The sequence below is a fragment of the Pelecanus crispus genome, chromosome 6 (assembly GCF_030463565.1).
Source record: "Pelecanus crispus isolate bPelCri1 chromosome 6, bPelCri1.pri, whole genome shotgun sequence".
NCBI classification, from domain to species: Eukaryota; Metazoa; Chordata; class Aves; order Pelecaniformes; family Pelecanidae; genus Pelecanus; species Pelecanus crispus.
The window spans coordinates 39,582,496-39,601,749 of record NC_134648.1 but is presented as its reverse complement, the minus strand read 5'-3'; the positions used below and the strand labels follow the sequence as shown (position 1 = coordinate 39,601,749).

General features: G+C 35.5%; 1 protein-coding gene across 1 annotated transcript in view; it reads left to right on the top strand.

Annotated features, from left to right (window-relative positions):
- Nucleotides 1-19,254, top strand: part of CDIN1 (CDAN1 interacting nuclease 1) — a 127,093-nt gene that overhangs the window by 12,959 nt on the left and 94,880 nt on the right. Inside the window, exons 2-4 of the mRNA XM_075712802.1 lie at nt 13,069-13,114; nt 13,977-14,041; nt 17,350-17,410. Coding sequence (XP_075568917.1) covers nt 13,069-13,114; nt 13,977-14,041; nt 17,350-17,410 — 172 coding nt within the window. The remainder of the gene's footprint in view (nt 1-13,068; nt 13,115-13,976; nt 14,042-17,349; nt 17,411-19,254) is intronic.

The window sequence follows — 19,254 nt, the reverse complement described above, 5'->3', positions numbered from 1 at the left end:
TTTTTCTCATATGTATTGTGTTCCTTTGACATCAGTGATCTGAGAGAGAAAAAGGAAAATGGTCCTATATGGAATAAATTCATGGTTTCAGTCTAAGTATTTCTCTAGCCATATCTGTCTGTTTGGTATGTCCTCTAAGTGTGGAGGTTTTTTCCAAACAAACCCTATTGGTTACCCAACAACTATTATCCACAAGCTTCCTGCTTACACTTTTTGTTTTAATTTACTATTTAGACACAGACCTCACCAGTGACAGGCGATCATTCTTACACGTTATTATTTTTGTGGTTTTGAGGTTTCTGGATAGAGAATTTTGTCCATTTATCTGGGCATAAATGCTTACCATTCTAACACTTTAAATCTCAATAGTTTAAAAGTATTATTCAGATGTTTCAGCTACTGTGTAGAAATTAATGTATTTCTATGTAGACAGGTTTGGGGTGGTCAACATGTATCACATGCTAATTGTTTGCTTTAGTTTATTCTGTAATTCTTAGCTCTTTAGTCTCTCTATCAAGGAGATATATATATCTTTTAATGGAACTTTGCATTAGTGGATTAGGATGTTTACTGAAATAACCAGTTAAAATTATTAAAATATGCAGTCGAAAGCAACGTGCTTAGTTTAATGTGCTTCTGAATATTAAATGCAAGTAAAATGGTATATAGACATAGAGTCATTTGTTATATTTTAGTATATGAAGCAATAGCTATGTAAACCTTAACCTCGTAATTTTGCAAGTTCCACTTTATCATGTAGCTGTAAAAGGTAATCAAAATAAATCATGGAAGATGAAGAAATATTTTCTAGGGCTTTCTGTATGCTTTCAGAAGTGGCGCTTGATCCATGAAATTTTAGTAAGCATATTAAATAATACAATATGATGTGCAACGTGTCAGGTCTGATAAATTATTTTGTATAGGACATTTATACAACATATGGTGAGCTGCTATGTGAACAGCTTAATGACTAAATTATGTTAATCTTTCTTGCCGTATTTACTTTTCATTTAAAAAAACAGTGTTTTCAAATTTTTATTTTACTTTTTTGATCATGGGTAGATACAAGAAAGGTGTAGGTCATCTCCAAGAAGCCGTGACAGTGATCCAAGGTTCCTCAGCTGTGCAGTGTACATAACACAGATGTTGGGAGAGTCATCTGTCAGCTATGCCTCTCCTATGGAGTTAAAGTTCTAGGGGGAAAAGAATTCGACACAGTGCTGTCACTGTTACATTTTCACAATAGAAGAGCATGCAAATATTCAACCTCCTGCTTAGCAGTAGTGCCCTGTCTAATGTCTGTGCTGGTTAGAATAAAAAAATAGTGGGTGCATCTAGGGCTCATAGATCTGACAAAGGTCATGCTATGCTGGGCATTTGAATTGGAAATTGTCTGGACTTAGATTTTATAAAGCTCCCACTGTTGTCGGGGAAAATTTCAGCAGGGTTTTGTCCCTAGAGAGGCCTCTTAGGCCCTTTTCTGTCCTATGAATGAATTTAGATGTGAGGGTTTCTCCTGCCTTAAAACTGTTAAGTTCATTTTGCATACATCCCCAGAGAGAAAAACTGGCAGATGCTTTTGTCTTGGAAGTGTTTAAAAGAAAACTGCAGAACAGGAACAAGGGAGAGAAGGGGCCCTGTGTGGAGTCCCAGAACATTTTGGAAATGGCCAATATGCAGTTTTCATCAGTACTAAGGCGGGGCGCAATATGGTGCCTGTAGCTCACTAGGGAATATGAATGTTGATTAAGCATACTCCCAGGCTTTGAAATCCTGAAAGCAGTGTCAGAATAATGGATGTTGAGCAAATGTCAAGCATTTGTTAATTTCTCTGTTATTTGGAGTTTATCTACCATGATCAATCAAATAAACTAGTGCTTCTCTGTTGTGGCATGTGTCATTGATATGGTGATTAGGTGGCTAGAGAGGCCTTCTGCCTTTTTTTTTTTTTTTTTTTTTTTTAATCCAGGTAACAGATTACATATGAACAGCCATAACTTTAAGTTAAAGATTTGTTTGTGGTTGGTTTAGTGGAAAGTGGTGCATTAACAAAATACTTTGGGGTACTGAGAGAAAAAAGTATTTGCATATCTGCTGTGCTAAAAATTACATTCATGACATTTTCTTCTATTTTTGGCCTTAAAGCTTTACTGTTGTGGGGAAGGAGAAATCACTTCTAAATGGAAGTTGATAGAAGAAACTTTTACTTATTTTTAAAAGGAGAAGTTTGAAAACAAAGGATATCCACCTCAAATGAGTATTCATTTATGGCTTAGCCCCCTTCTTCCCTCTAAATCATTTGGTTTCTATGAACTAGGTCTCAGCATCCCTGTTTTTGATTGGGAAACATGTTCAGATGCCCTTTAGTTAAAAGGGAAGGGGGTGACTCTTCGACTTTTATAAGAATACACACTCTTTTATAAGAATGTGTCAGAGAAGTTGTTAGTTACTGACTAACATGCAGAAATGTAAACAGTCCAGAATATTTTTTTCCTCCATCTTCTCAATTTCGACTGTTTTCTGATGTCCTAGTTCTGCTAATTTGCCACTCTTAGAAGTTAAGTAACATGCAAAGACCTGATATTTAAATGTGAAGAACAAATTAAAAATAATCTGAAGGAGAAAAAGGCTCTGTGGCCTTTACTGCTTTACTACAATATATAAAGACTTTAAAATGGGAGAGGATAGGGTTGGGGTGTTTTGCGTGAGGCCTTTTTGAAAGCTGCCTGAAGGATGTTAACAGTCAAATTTCACTGAATTCCAGTGAAGTTTAGTTACCCCCTTCTCATGGATTTTTTCTTTTTTTTTTTTTTGCAAAGGCTAATCCTTATGTGCTTAATGTAAAGATGGCAATGTATATTTTTATTATGTTTTTGACAACTCCTAGAAATTTAAGAAGTGTCAGTGAGTTATGCCATATGACTTGATGCATGTTGAGGTCATCTTCAGTTTATTTTAACATAGAACAAATGTTTGATGTTGAACTAGTTTCCCTTCTTCCTTGGCTTCCACGTTTATTTACCAAGGCCTCTGGGCCCATTCTGCCAAGACTGGTCAGATTTTGGTGCTTAATGAAGGTGATGCTATATGGTGAACCTACTGACTGTTTATATTAGAGACTAATCTGTTCAGTTAGTGCATGGAATAAGAGTTCTTCTGGAAACCCAACGTTTTCTGCAGCACTGCAGGAAGCAAAGCATATAGTCATTGTATGGATTTTCAGAGCAGTGCAAAGAACACCAAAAAATAAATCCTCTGGAAAGAGGAGGAAGGGAAAGGAAAATCCTGTTGGTAGGAGTGGAAAAGAAGGTTAGAGAAGTTTTAGGATAGAATAATGTAATATTGTGATCACCTCTTGTCAGATGTTCCCTTCATATTTCCTGCCATTGTAGGTAGACAGCTTTTTAAAAAAGAGTGCAGGAATAGAATGGAATAGAATAGAATCGTTTAGGTTGGAAAAGACCTTTAAGATCATCCAGTCCAACCATTAAGCTAACAAGACCACTAGTAAAAAGGAACAGCTGAGTTTCCTTCTTAGTGCATATCTGCCATCTTTCCAAAGGGAAGTAAGTGGTAGAATTAAATGAGTTTATTCCTTCTATGGCACAGTAAGCTATACCCCTGGGGCTGAAAGTAGACTTGGTAAATATCTACATATATGGTGCAATAACTTACAGATACAAGGCAAAGCACTGTACTGTCGGCTAGGTAGATAGACAAGAATTATTCTCTTTTTTTCCTTTTGTTTTGTTGCCGAAATACGAGGAGCTTTAAAATTATAAACTTATAAATGCTGTTTAGGGCTTAAGACTAAAAATCTCGAGGGGACTAGCTATAAATGGATTCATTTCTTGCCTTAAATCTGTATCGTTCCCAAAATTGGAATTTACTTAAAACTACTCCTCTGTATCATCCATGTTTGGTAGAGGTAAAATTCTTCAAATTATATGCTGTATGGGAAACATTAATAAGATCCTGACTTGTTTAAGGAATTAACAATTTTGATTGGGTTACTGGAAGCTTTTTGACTTAAGGTGTTCCCTTTTTACCCTGGAGATAGCTATGCAACAGTGTGTGTGCTTGACATGTGATGCATGCAAATGCTAAATACAGTAGCAGCATGAGGCAAGTGTCATTAACAGTAATTTATGTAATGAAAGCCACCTGGCTGTCTTTGTAATTAATTGCTTGTAAATAATAAATTTAAATATAATTTATAGTTTTCTAAATTTGATTATATATTTTTAGGAGCAAATTGTTTAAGGGTGTTTGGGGATTTATTTAGTTTCAAATTGGCACAGATATGCTTTTTACATACAGGCTAATTTTTTAACATAAAATGAACAATTTAATTAACTTCAAATTGCCATTCACTCCTAAAGATAGTTTTCTAAAATTAAATTTAAACATCTAGTTTATACAGGACAATATAGGTTTGAAGAAAAAAAGTATAAAGTAGAATGATTTTTCCCCTTTCTCCACAATCAGGAAATTTAAGATTGGAGTCTGAAAAACTTTTCTTGACAAGGTATTCTGTAATCTGATTCTTTTCCTGGCGTAAGGGGAAGTAGCACAATAGAGTTATCCAAACAAAATGAGGAAGATGAACAAAAAATTAATATATCAAGTATTTCTTTCTAGTAATAGCCTACTAAGTGAATGTTTTTTCAGTGTATGGACCTTGGCCCTGTCAAGAGGGCAGATAGGAAAGGTGAGGGATAAATCCCTGGTTTAAATTGTAGCTTCTTTGCCTTAACTGCTTGTTGAGGTCCATTGCTGTTGCAGCCTAGGAGCATCTTTCTTTGCACAACCGTCATCAGATAACTACAATTTTTGCGTATTTTTGTCTAGTGGTTCAACATTTAGATTGTGGTACTAAGAGAAAGAGTTCAAACTTGCAAACGTGTTTTCTGTATAATCTTAACTGAAGTAAATTGAAATAAAGTGTGGATGATGTACAGTTAAGTGCAAACGAGGAATTTGCAGAGGTTTTGCTTTTTTCTCTTCAGTCTCTTGTGTTCTGCTCTCTGCCTCTGCTTTGGGATGTGTTCACTGATTCTTTCCTGGATATTAGAAACTTTTCTTCTTGCTAAGTAACTTGGAGTAGTTGAGGACAAGGACAGAGCAAATCATTTGCTTACGCTAGTCTCAAGCTTTGCTTTTTTAAATTTAATTTTCTGAGAAATTTTATTGGTAGAGTTAAAAGGAGAATTTTGAGAGAATACCAGGAGATGGAGGTTTGGAGGACAAGTACTATGATTATCAAGGTGTATGTGGGAGGCAAACCCTATTTGACTCCTATCAGTTTCTTTTTATCAATGGACTCCCTGACTAGATGATCAAAGGGTACCAGAGAAGTTCTGGTATGTGTAAGGTGAAAAGATTCACTAGTCATTGAAGCCTGATGCCAGAATATTTGAGAGTTTTAATTTCATGTTTTAGCACTGACATTGTATTTTTTAAACCTGTGTTGTGAATATATTTTGGTTCTGTATTGCATCTGAAAATATTTTTCAGCTTGAAAATTGAACCTTAGAAAATAGTTTTATGTTTTTATGGAAAAGACTTTACTTAAATACTCTTTCACTAATGTTTCACTTAAAAAGGTCTTTGTGTGGGTTTGGCATTTAAGTAGGTTTCAAATATTCATGCAACAAGCACTGTGCTGTTTAGCTCTGGAAATAAAAAATATCAGAACAATATCTTGGGCAAATTGCTATCTATTTTCTCTACTTGCTTACTAAGATAAGACGACCAAAAAGTAGTTTCTTTTCATTTGGAAATAGCACTCTTCTGTTCCTGTGCTTTCAGAGTTCAGTTTTTATTCATAATATCTGCCAATGTTTATCCACTGTTAAAGCATAATGTTGTTGTTCTCATCATAAGCATATATATGTGAATGGAAACATTGCATCTTTATTCTGACTTCTTTTTTCATTTTGGGGGGTTGATTAGAAGTACTTTGTAATCATTTGAATGTGACATATTTTGAGTTACACTTGTGTTACTGCTGTTGAAAGTTACATTTTTGTGGTGTGGGTGAAAGAAGGTGGAATTCATCTCTGCAAAGAGCTAGCATTATTTTGTGATCATTGCCTGTATTGATAATTTGTATTTACCTCTGGATTTTATTTTTTTCATGTCTGATACAGATAGTTCATAGTCTGCAGTTGTTTTAAAATATATTCGCCGTTACAACAGACACCAAGAAATGAGGTGTCTACAGGAAGAATTGGTGCCCGGTTCTTAAAGGAACTTCTAAGTCTTTCTAAATGAAAAATCATTCAAACAGTATCTAATACTGGCAATTTTCCTCTGTCTGCTGCTAGAACTTATTGGCCAACTAGGTCAGACATTATTAAAGTTCAAGTGGCCCAGTGGGAAAAGTAATGGCCTTATGCTACTATGAATTTTAAATGCTGCCATTTCTATGTATTGCACCATCATCTGTTCTCGCACATCACTAAATTGTATAGAAGTTGTGGGACCAACCAGTGTCAAGGTCATAGAAGTGATGACTCTTCTCAAGTAGCCTTCTCGGAGCTTTGTCATGCAGTTATTCTCATAACCCTGGCTATAGGCAGCAAAGTTGTATGCACATGCTTGCACTTAACCTTTTTATTATCATTGGGTAGTGTAACCCTGCAATGCAGGATGTCTTTTTCCTCAGACTCTTTTTGATCCTACCACAGGTATGAAATCAACTTTGCTGCAAAGACAATTTTTAGTAAGTGGTTTGCATTTAAACCTTTTGAGTTGAGCTGTTGTATAGTTTATTGAAGTAGAGATTGGAGAATTTCAAAATTGATTAGTGCTATAGTTCTGCAGATGAGCTTGAATTTTATCTTGGTTTTAAATGTGATAGTACTATGTCTGAAATGAGCATATCATCAGGTGCTTCTTGTCATGTATATATTTATTGAATTTTCATAGTATTAATATATTTGTAATAGGAGTATTTCCCCAACAGCACCGTATCGGCTTTGTAGTTCCCAAAGTAGTAGTAGCTACTGATAATGTTTCATTGTATGGAAGGCTTCTTATGCAGAGATAATAAAACTGGTTTTGTATCCCAGACTTGAACTGGTGTAGCTGGAAAGCTGTAACATTGGAAGATAGCCACTTTACAGAAGTTACCATGTTGTAACTAAAGACTTAGCTAATTTTATGTCATTTAGTTACTCCAGTTCAAACTCAATGTATTGATTTAAGCACATATATTGACATACACACACACACACATATATATAGACACGTATATTGATTTAGCTTAAATTGGTAATTCACTGACTTCCGATAAATCAATGTTAGATTTGTGAATGATATAGTACAAATGTGTACAGAGACAATAATCTGCTTTTGAGAATTTTCATTTAGAGAAGTGACCACAAGCATATTAAAACTTCAAGAAAGATTTTAATATTAAAAGCTGCAGTGAAGAGAGGTTAAAGCCATAACTATTCTAGAGGTCAGTGAGTCTCCCTCCCTCATTCCATGTTTGTTAGTGCTTGGATGCATGTAAGCCTAGTTCTCAAGCTTTGGTATGCCTTTTTTTATTCCTGAACCTTTCTGGATCCTCATGTGGAACTGTTCAGACTGCTAAGAAGCCTTTTTCCTGTCCTGACAATCCAGACACATAGAAGAAATTCTGAGAATCCACTAGTTGTCACCTCCTCCCAGGTGGGAAGTTCGCTATCAGACTGGCTTTAGTTGATTTACAGATATAACTGCGGTGCTTGATAGCCTACATCCTGCAGTTCTGGGAAGCCGTGGAGGCTTTATGCATCCATGCATTTGAACCGATGCTGCTAGATCTATTTGAAATCCATTATTGACAGAGTTTTTACAAATAAGAGTGGACTGGTTAGCATGTGATAAGCAGCACAGAAACATTGCTTTCTTTAGGAGTCCCTGTTCCAAAGTGTTTGAAGTACAGAAGATGAGAATGAAAAGGCTGTTTGGGTTTCTTTCATGTCTTTGATAGTGTAACAGGAAAAATGTATTTTAGGCACACATTCTGGAATTTGAGGATAGCTGTGAGGAGGATTCCCCTTCCACCCCCAGTCATTTAAATTTGTCAAATATATGTATTTCTTTCCTCACATAGATTCTTAATCCAGCGTGGCAGCACCACACAATTCTAGCCCTAAGTTGTAAGTACTTTTATTTTAAAGCTCAATATTGCGTTAGTAAAAATATTTTAAAACTTATACATGGAAAGGGGAAGTTCTTTTCCAGTTATTAGAAATGAGAGACTCTTGCTGTCTGCTTCAGAACATTTCACGAAGGGATATAACTATCCCTACATACTCACAGTGGAGACTGTGGAAGGAAAGAAACAATTTCTCCTCCTACCTGAATTCCTACAATAGCTAAGTGCAGTGTTGTATGCACTTCCAAGAGAAGGTTTGACACTGCTGCTCTGGGATTTCACACATAACAGCTTCTGAATTTTGGAAACACAACTTCTGCCTCCATGCTCAGTTTTTTAACCAATATATTTATCGTCTTAATGAGGTGGAATGTTCCATTTTGTGAAAAGGAAGCAATGAAGCAACGTTCACTGTAGATTTAATTTGCTTAAAAAAAAACCCAAGGCTGTTCTATATATATATAGTACATGTTTGTTTCATGATGGACTTCGCTTTCCCCCTGCTTGTCTCCATTTGTGTGAACAGTTACTGGATTAAATACTGCAATTTGTATTTACTTTTTTTGGGGGGTACAGATCTCTCTAGATACTCTTCCTTTGTTCCACGGTAAAATACATGGACTATAAAGCTGAATTTTTAGTCTTTCTATTTTAGGCAAAAAATGTGGAGTTAAAGATGAGGGAAAGGAAACTAATTTTAAAACAAATAGATGATACAAGTAGAAACTTGGTTTTGTACCTAAAATATTATGTTTTCAGTAATCTCAGAAAATAAAGTAGAAAAGTGTGAGTTTTATCTTATCCCTAAAGAATTAATTAATTGCAAAGGCTGATAATACAATATTTGCAGAAGCTGTCATGTTTGGATTTTCTCCTGGTGAGGCTGTAATAAATAGCAAATATTAAGTTGGACAGCACCCCAAATCTTGGCTGGATCTGCAAGCCTGCTCTGTTGAGAAGGTGATCGGATCCAATTAAATTATTTTCATCCTTACTAGCTGCTTCTTGGCCAGAGTTTTATATCAACTCTAGTTACAAAGCACTGATCTGCGTCAGCATATTATGTGTTATAGTTTATATATGAATACTCATTGCAAAACAAAACACTTCCGAGATACTCTCCAGGGATGATAGCGTTCTTCCTCTACCAAATTCTGGGATTCACTAGAAGAGAATAGTCTAAATTTTATTCTTAGATATTAAATGACCAAAAGGCATATTCTTTTTCCAGCACCAGACTTGCAGTTGTCTTTTTAGCTTGACTGATCTCTGAGTTCTGATAATTTCTCTTATCTCTTGTTCTGGCCTGACTCACGCATCCCATTCTAAATGGGGATGGACTTTGATATCTGTAATACTTTTTTTTTTTTTTTAATGATAAGAAAATTTTTGTATCTTTATATCATTTGGAACCTAGAAATGGCATTTCATTTTTTTAAAATTGAAGTTATTGTCTTTAAAAAAATTGGCATTTTGTAGCAGATTTTAGATTTCACAGTTTTCTGCCTAAATCCAGTTATGTATTGACAAGAGCACAAAGTGCATCAGGCATTCAGACAGAAGTATGCCACCGACATCAGCACAAAGTAACAAAAGGTAAATTGGTTCATTATGGATGCTGATGTACAAGAAAAAGAGGGTATTTGAAGAGCGAGGCTGGTTGCTTTGAACAGAGCCCTGGGAGTTGGAACCATTACCATCTGGAATTGCGGAAGAAAATGTTGCCGTGAAAGTGGCTGCTACAAAACTTAAGAGGAAAGTTTGCTTGTTTTCCTGGAAAATAGATTTAGTTCTACAAGATGGGTAACAGTTGGCTTATTAATTATTTAAACTAGGTAGTACTCAGAATTATGAGTTTGGGGTTTTTTGTTTCTTTGTTTCAGAAAATCAGCAAATCTGTACTTTGGCTCTACAGTTGGTTCTCAGCAACAGAGCTTGCTCAACACAAAGATGTCTATATCCCTAGCCTTCCAGTTTATACTTACTGTAAAGTTTATTCTGTAACAGGCAACAATGCAGTACTGAAATGTTATTTTGAGTAAAAGGTATTTTCAGTGTTATGTTTGTTTTCCTGGTTACCTCAGCTATATTGATTTGTCTGCTTATTTGCTGCTTTAAAATCCTGTATTGAAGCATCAGAGGATGGATGAAGCCCTAGGAATTTGGCTGCTCCTGTAGAAGTAATGATAACTTACATAGCGGTATCCCTGCTGTCAGTATTAGCAGTTGTGGTCGTGCTGTCTTGCAGTGTAAATGCATGTTCATGACTTCTGTCCCCTCTCCAAGTACACAGGACTGTCCTTTTCAGCACTTTCCGAAGCCATGATGTTTCAGTTTTCTGTCAATGGTGTCTTGCAATAGATGCTCCAGACGTGTTTTGAGGAGCTGCTTTGTTTTGCCAGGAAGTTGTGGCAATGGAATTGTGACAGGGAAGCACTGAGTGGCAGATAAGTGGTTTTCAAGTTTAAGAGGGGAACTACGTTAACCAGAAGAAAGATGGAAGCAGCCATGTGAAGATATAAATCCACTTCTGCGTAAGGAGAAAGATCTTCTGGTAGTAAGGCTTGAAATTCTTTGAATGGTACTATTGAAATAATTCTCTTTGTCACAGTCATAATGTTTTTGTACTGCAATCCAGTATATATCCGACTTGTTCAGTTACTGGACTGATTTTTTTAGTGTTCGTGGTAAGTCCTAAATGATCTGAACAGTTGGAAGCATAGGAGAGGAGTGTCAGACTAAACTGAAGTAGGAGGGCAAAATCCAAGGACACCAAGGGAAAAAGTAAAATGGACAAGAGTCAGGAGTGTGAAGAGAGGGATAATGGTCTTAATTCTTTTTAATATGTCATTGGGTGTAATAGGATAATGGTACAATAAGTACAGTAATAGTACTGGGAATAGCCTAAAAATACGAAAATTGTTATGTCAGTGGGAGAGAACTCAAACCAGAAATCCACTTAAATGCTGTCCTGTTTTGGTTTGGTTTTTTACACATCTTTTCTCTAAATTCAGTTCTACCATTATGACCATGTAAATCTGCCAGGTAATAATAGTTATGTGGAGAGATCATTAGGGGGATATATGTATCCAACTTATTTATAGCCTGCAGTTGTTTGGGTTTTTTTTTAAATAAATCAACTTGAAATACCGTAGGTTTGCATATGTATATAGCCTATGTAAGTATATAATCTTAATTTCTTTCCTTTGTTCACCTTCTAATGATTACATGTGCACGCTGAAGGTTGCCATAATTGGATGGTGCACCTTTTGGGGAGGCATTATGGCACATATCTCCTGGCCTCTGTGTCAAATGATGTATATTTAAGAATATTTAAACTCTTGACTATATTGTAATTCATTTTTCTGTAATCCGTTAATTTCATAAATGTGTAGATCAGTCAGTTTATGTTGCTATCATTTTTCTACAGTTTTAACAGTCAGTCAGTATTCAGGGTGAACATTCTGGTGCGTAAAATAACAGAGATCAAGGCTCAGCTTACTGCTGTCACACGGATGTTGCGCTGGGCAGACAAGCCCAAAATACAGTGTTATGGCAAAGACGCTGGAAGCACAGATATGGATAAGACAAACTAGTGAGCTCTTTATATAGTACTGCATTAATCTACTTGCTTTGTTGCTAATGCTTCAACTGGTTGGTTTAGAGGTAACATTTTATATTGTGGTGCATAGACATACTGCCTGTTACCTGAACAAACCATTTAGTCATTCTGTGCCTCAGTTTTCACTTTTGAAAATGGCAGTAAGGCTTCCTTATCTTAAATTAGTATTTCTGCAGTGTGAAAATTGCAAAGAGAAGGGTCATTTAAGTATGGAGAGAACATTTACATTTAATGTATATATGATATGATACAGGTGTTAAATTCACATACAAGAAATCTGGCAGAAGAGCAAGGCTTTAGACATTGCTGAATCTTTGAACTACCTATGCTATGCCTTAGTAGGTAAGTTTACGAAAGGAAAAATGTTAATTATTCATAATGCTTTGCTGTACCATAAAACTCGATTTATTGAGACTATAATTTGTTCAAGTTGCATGTAGTAGGAAAATATATCAGGCGTAATTAATTGTATTCAGGATGTGATGAGGTAGATATATCCACAGAGGACAATTGAAAACAGAAGCAGTGTGGTATTGATTGCCTTTCAGAGGGGAAAAAAAATCTTGTCCCGTTTCTAAATGTTAACAATTCGGAGAGAAAAATTCCCACTTGGGAAGAATGCTTTCCAGGTTGCTTCACTGCCAGGTGTTTGACATTGAGTGGAGCCTTAGATGAATGAAGCTTATGGCAGCTTTTGGAAATGACCGACTCCAGGGAATCGCGGCTTCCTGCTGTGAAAGTTTCTATTTTCAAAGCACATCAGTTTCAGTGGGAATGTTCCAGTGGTCCCATATGCTACTTCTGACAGAGGGGGAAGTTTTCAACCTGAATATGAGACAGCTACTGAAGAGGTTCCCTTGCTGCTAACAAAATGAATTTCAATATGTTGCCAATGAACAAGCGGCATGTTCCCAACTGCTGATGGAATTTAACTCCATCAATTATTAATGGAAATTTTGCTTTGTTTTCTTTTTTGCCTGTTCCCTTTTAACTCAGCTACCTGCTCCTGCTAGGACTTTGTGAGTTCTGAAGCTGAAAAAGGAATCACCCAAACAATATGCTCGTTTGCTTTGAAACTCTTGCTATATTTTCCTCCCCTCCCTCGTACGCTCTCTCCTTGACCTAGCAGCAGGAAGCCTTTGTCTGAGGTGTTCATCTGGAACAACTTTTCCACACTTGTTTTCATGTTCTGTTAGATTACAGGGCAGCAGGCCTACCTTTGAAGCTCCCTTCTCTTTTGTTTCTTTGCAGTGCACTCCAGTAATTAACTTTGTCCTTCTTTTATTTGTTCCAGTCAATCGCAGTCCACTCTGCTGAGCATCTTCTCCCAGGAGTACCAGGTTAGAAGTTTTCTCCTTTGTGAGGGTTGACAGGTGCCTAATTGAATGATGAATGTCCCTTTATTTCTTTGTAATTGAACTGCCAGCTTTCTGATTGGTTTGGAGGATGTTCCCTTTTCCACATCAAGCACCGCCTGAGTCTCAGTGGATGGCTGCCAAGCCTACCCATCCATCTGTCTAATAACATCTAGCCTTTGCTTATTTGGTGGACCTGTAATAAATTATGCTAAACCATTATTATTCTGACAATAATAATTTCCCTGTGTTGCGTGGTTCCATGTGCTAAATGTTTGCTGACTTGCACTGTCAGTGCTGCTTTCCATTGCTGACAGAGATGATGATAAATGACCATTGCCGGAGTGGCAGAAGGCAAGAGAGGCAGAAAATGGAGTCATTTATCATGAGATGACAGGTGTCAGTCAAGTGGCAAGTCTCTATGGAATTACTTTTTGTAGTTTTTCAAATAAGTTGTTTTTAAGCAATGTTCTTCCTGGTTAAAAATGCCAATTGAATTGTAAAACTAGAGTGCACCAGACTTAGATGGAATTGAATTGAGGGAAAATTAATACAAAGGTTGAAAGAGAGAACAAGTTTTTCTTTGCCCTCTGCAGCCTTCAGTAAACTTATTTAGATTCAATTATTGTGACCTTATTGGCTTTTACATATATGGTACATTGCAGTACAGTCTGAAGACGTTCAGTTCAATAGGTAGATTGAATGTCATTTCTGTACAGAATCTAAAAACATAGTTCAGTTTATATATCAAAGTGTAGCCAAGAAACCTGTTTGGGCAGTCATGATTTCTGTGTTTTGATCTATGACACATTTGTAAGACTGTTTGTTTGTTTTTTCATTATTCTAGAAACAAATCAAAAGAACACATGCCAAGCATCACACTGCTGAAGCTATTGAAACTTACTACCAAAGGTATGACCTCCCCACCCCAGTTAAGAGTATCACCATAAATACTAATTGTTATGGCAATTATGAGTAAATTAGCTTATTAGCTTATGAAGCTAATTTTCTATAAAAATAAATCAAAAATTTGGGATGAGGAGTACAGAATGGTTCACCTAACAATGTTTTTCAGTGAAAATGCGGAAATTTTTTAGCTTGTGGTCAGTCTAATTAAGAAAGGAGTTACTTCCTTGGCTCTAAGTCAGGATAAGCAAATATTTTTTACAGTGTATGTGATAGCATTTATTATATATTGCCTATAGTTTATAATTACAGGATTTCTGTGTCAAGACTAATATTGATGATAACTTCCTTACAGCAAGGGAGCTTGTTCTGTTACAGTTGCTTGTACTTTTAAAACAACATTTGTGTTACATTAACAAAAAGTTGCATATTAAATTCATGTCTTGCCAGTTATGGCACTAATTTTTAGATCACTCCTGTTTTATCAACAGAAGTGTCAGAGATATAGCTGTTTAGGGAGGTTTGAAACCTTTATGTCATTTTACAGTATTTTACAATTGTTTGCATCTTAAGCTAATAAATTGTATTTGCTACACCTTATAGTTTGTCTGTTACTTCTGTAGGCTTTACTAAAAATATTGCAATGACATAATTGGGGCATACTGATAACTGGTAAAGATACCCAATTAAAATATTACTTTATAGACTGACATATCTGAGGAGCTTGCATGGCAAGTGAGTTCATACCTGTGATTATATATGTCTGATATTTATGCTTAATATTAATCTGTATGAATCAGGAAAATAAACAAAAAACCTTCATTTGTAAACAATTAACTGTGCTTCTGCAGAGTCATATATTTAAAACCTAAGCACAGCCTGATTATATCAGACACTGGTTTAGAATATCTAGTGTGAATTGTGCTGGTTTGGGGGTTTGATTTTCTTTTTTTAGTAGTTGTATTGTTCTGTAAAAATTTGTGCTGGATCACATTGCACTTTTCCTAGTGTTGATTCTTGTTTAGGAAGAATATTGGCTTAAAATTTTTGTTATGTTGATAACCATGTGTATACAATACTATTTTTAATTACTTTTCGCTAGCACAGTTTCAGTGAAGTGCCCTATGTTAATTGTAACTGCTGTGTAAATAACCCTTTTCTTAGAACACATGTAAATCATTTAAATTACTTTTATGATGATTGTGTTACTAGTTCCAACATCTTAAACCTGAACATGGGACCAAATTTTGCTTTATGCAAAGTAGCAGTTGTATTGGTGTCAGTAAGGTTGTAGGTGTGATTAAGTTTGGCTCACATCAGGTAGGAGGATTTGGTCTCCTGTCCCCTTCTGTACTGTCTGAAGTATGATAGCAGTACATAACTAATGCATTATGTATGAAGCTATATGGTGGTGTTAGGGAAGATCATTCTTTATGCTGTTTCTGGGTATTTCACATTGCAAATGTATTAACATGGCAGAATAAAATGCACATGTTTTAAAATCAGAGATGTTCTGGTTAATAGTTAGAAAACTCATCTCAATCCCGTTTTAGTAGATTTACTGTGTAGTATGTTGCGTAAGCTACAGGCGCAGACTACTTGAGTCAGAAGCCAGTTTGAAATGCTTCAAGCATAAACATGACAAACATCTCTTCCTCTACTCTTTTGTAGCATCCATCTTACCACTGTAAACCCCACTCTGTGTGGTATGCTCCTTCCTATTCCTACCCACATACAAGCAAATAATTGTGCTCCTATTGCTTTCCTAGGTCAGAAACTACCAGTTTTTGAAGGCAGTAATTTCCAGTGATCCCTGTTGGGAGCAAGTAGAAGTACAGTTAAGTGGAGTAGTCTCTGCAGCTCTGCTGAGACTTACTAGTCTTAAATTTAGGCAAACACAAAGGCAAATTACAAGAAGGATCAGCAAGCTTTTCAGAACAGTATTGCCATCAACATGTGAGACCTGTTAGTCCATAATGGAATTGCCAGTAGCGTTAGAAATATCTGACAGAAAATTACTCCATTGTCAGCTGTAGCTTTGCTGTTCGATCAACTAGATGCATGTTTTAGATCATTAATCTCAAGTAAATATTCCTGGTTAGGTACTTGGTTTATGATCTCTGCTTTTTTTCTTCTGTTACAAATTTTCAATGTTTAACTATAAACGAGGCATCTTGTTTTGTGGGTTTTTTACGTGCAATTGAAATAGGTTGCAGCAAAAAGCTCTTATTGTTTCCTTTATTCATTAAGCCTCAGAATAACTTGCAAACAAAAAGGCCTCTAATCCTCTGTGAAGAGGTTTATGTAACGGTGTTACACCCATTCCACAGAAAGGTAAAATGATAAAAAATTTTAATGTCTGTAACTAATGAGCAGAAGAGTGGCTTCTGATAGATAATGATAGAGCTGGAAAGGCCATGGCCTTGTAATGATGTCAGTAGTGATGTGCTATACGAATACAGATAGGCTAAATGAGCAGGTTCAAATGTTGGTAACTGTTGTTCTTTTCCACATGGCTGCAAAGCACAAAGTGGCTTCCAATAACATAGCTTCTTTCCATCAACTCCTGAGAACAGGTTTTAGACATTATTGAAATGTAAACATCAAACAGTGAAAGTAACAGAGGTGAGGAAGGTGATGTTGTGTGATGTGATGTGATGGTCAGAAACATCACTGTGTATCCATATTGGTCTAATACCCTTAACCAGAAACGTTAAGGCTTTGCCATTGATAGGATAATGACTTTCTATCACCCTTTATTGGATCCTAAATATTTCTTCTTTTATTTTCTCTTTAGAATATTAATTTGATTGTTAGACTCTGATTTCACTGCAATAAGCCTTTAGTATTTAAACTACTGCCCAGTTGATAAAATCTGGATTAAATTTGAGAATTTATGTTTTTGTGCATAGTAGTGAATTGAATAAGATATACGTGCGCCATCATGGTTGAAGGTCATGTGGAACCCAAAATCTTTACTGTGAATAATAGAGGTTTATTTGTCTATGATGCATCTTTAAGTAGTGCATATGTAATTTATTTGTATGTCATTAAGCCAAATTTTTTTTTAATTTCTTGATGTATTGTGGTTTTTACGTGTGACTTAATTGAGATTGATGTATCCTGCAGATGAATAGGAGACAACCCTGGAGAGCTAGTGATTGTTTCAAATACTTACTTCTTAAAAGATTTTGCATTAAATACTCCATACTGGGGTATTTTCCCCAAAATGAAAGAGACTCACAAGGGATACTGACATGTATAAACTGGCCTTTTCTTGCCACTGCAGAATTACCTGGCTTTGTCTTGTCTAGGTACCTGAATGGGGTGATGAAAAATGCAGCTGCCCCCGTATTACTGGAGCTGGCCAATGAGGTAATCATCTTTACTTTTTTTCTTTAATCTTCCAGTGTAAAACCTGAGGGGCATATCTATAGTGACTTTAGTGAGAAATGTAATTAACCTAAAAAAATTGTTTCAAGGCACATTAGACATTTAAAATGGTTCCCCAGTCTGTTAGTACTTACAATAATTAGACAAAAAGCCCCATTTATTAATAAATCAGTTAATGTAATTAGTCTCTTAACTTCAAGGCAAATGTGTAAGAAACTCTGAATTTGTATTTTGCTGGAAATTTCAGACAGACCATAGGTCTTTAATGCACAAACTTACGAAAAATTCCCACGTTGATTAAATGGAGTTGCATCAGTTTTACTTAAAATTGATTCCTTGTTTTTAATAACAAAACCCATCTAAGATTTTTTTTTTAATAATAGGAAGGGTTAAACCAGTTCATTTTCCTGACTATTTCTGCTCATATGGATTAGAGGATGGCTAATGAAAACTGCTTAATATAAAGCAATTAAGCAGAATAAATTCCTCAGCATAGCCATTTCCTAGAAAAGCTGGTGTATGAAAAGTTGAATACAGTTGCCATTGAAGTCTTGACAAATTTATTGTTGCTGTTTATTATAAACTAGAATATGAATCTGCCTTGGGATGCAAGGTGTTATTTGCATTAAAAACTACTATCTAAAGCACTGCTTTAAAGAAGATGTGAAAAGTTTGAAAGAGTGGCAGTGAGCCTCCTAGAAAAAGAATTGACAAAATAACCACCCCTTAAACTCTAAAATATTTATTTACAATAATAGTAACAATACAATAGCTGGTACTCCTTGGAACTGCTTATGCAACCCTCAAAGGGATAGAATGAAATGTATGCTGTTTTGTGTTGCATTTTAATAGAAAATGTAAGGAGGAGGCAGAAAATGAGTGTTTGCATTAAAAATGATATGGCACTGCGAACATTAAGTGTTGCAATAGCAGCAAGTTCTACATGTTACATTAGTAAGAAAGAATGGTTTCTCTCTCATGCACATTGCTGCAGCCAGCAAATGAACGATTACCTATCAATTACTAGAAGGTTTTAATGGTCTGTGAAGTGTCCACATATCCTGATCATACAGTTAGCATAGAATAAAGGATTTATTTCATATTAGTGGCAATGTGTAGCTTCTTACTGTTTCTGCAAAAGACAAGTCTTAAAGTACTGAGAATAGAATGTTCTTTACATAAATAAGTACAATCTTATTAAGACTTTAGGTAAACAACCTGATTCATGATATATTGCACCCATATTATATGGGAACTGTCATAAAAATATTTCAAGCACTAAGTAATATATCTGTTACTGGTTCTTTGTATATTTTTTCCCATTGATTTAGAGGTGATGCATATAATTTCTGACTCTAGTGAGCATATCTTTGTTTATATTATACTAATGCATTTTTGCAATTCAGATCAAAGATATCTGCAGTTCAGAAATAAATAAAAATTAAATCTAAGAGAAAGGGAAGATATACAAAGAACTTAATCTCCTTCCGATTTCATAGTAGCAGGTATATAAGAAAGGCAATGCATTTTGTGACTGCTGCCTAATGCATTAGGGAAATATGGCAATAACCAGCACCAGATTACTGCTTCCAAACAATCAAGCTGCCATTTTTATATGATAGTTAATATTTAAATGACATACTCTTGCATCTGCTGACAATTGATGTAATGGTAATACTTTATGAGTCAATATATATTTAATCAGTGGAAACTGTAAAAATTGATGAGAAATATATAACATAGGTGCATTACAGTGTGTAGCAGCTCTGTTAAATAGGAAAAGCTCCATATTATTATATGGAGCTCCATATTATTATTATAACAAA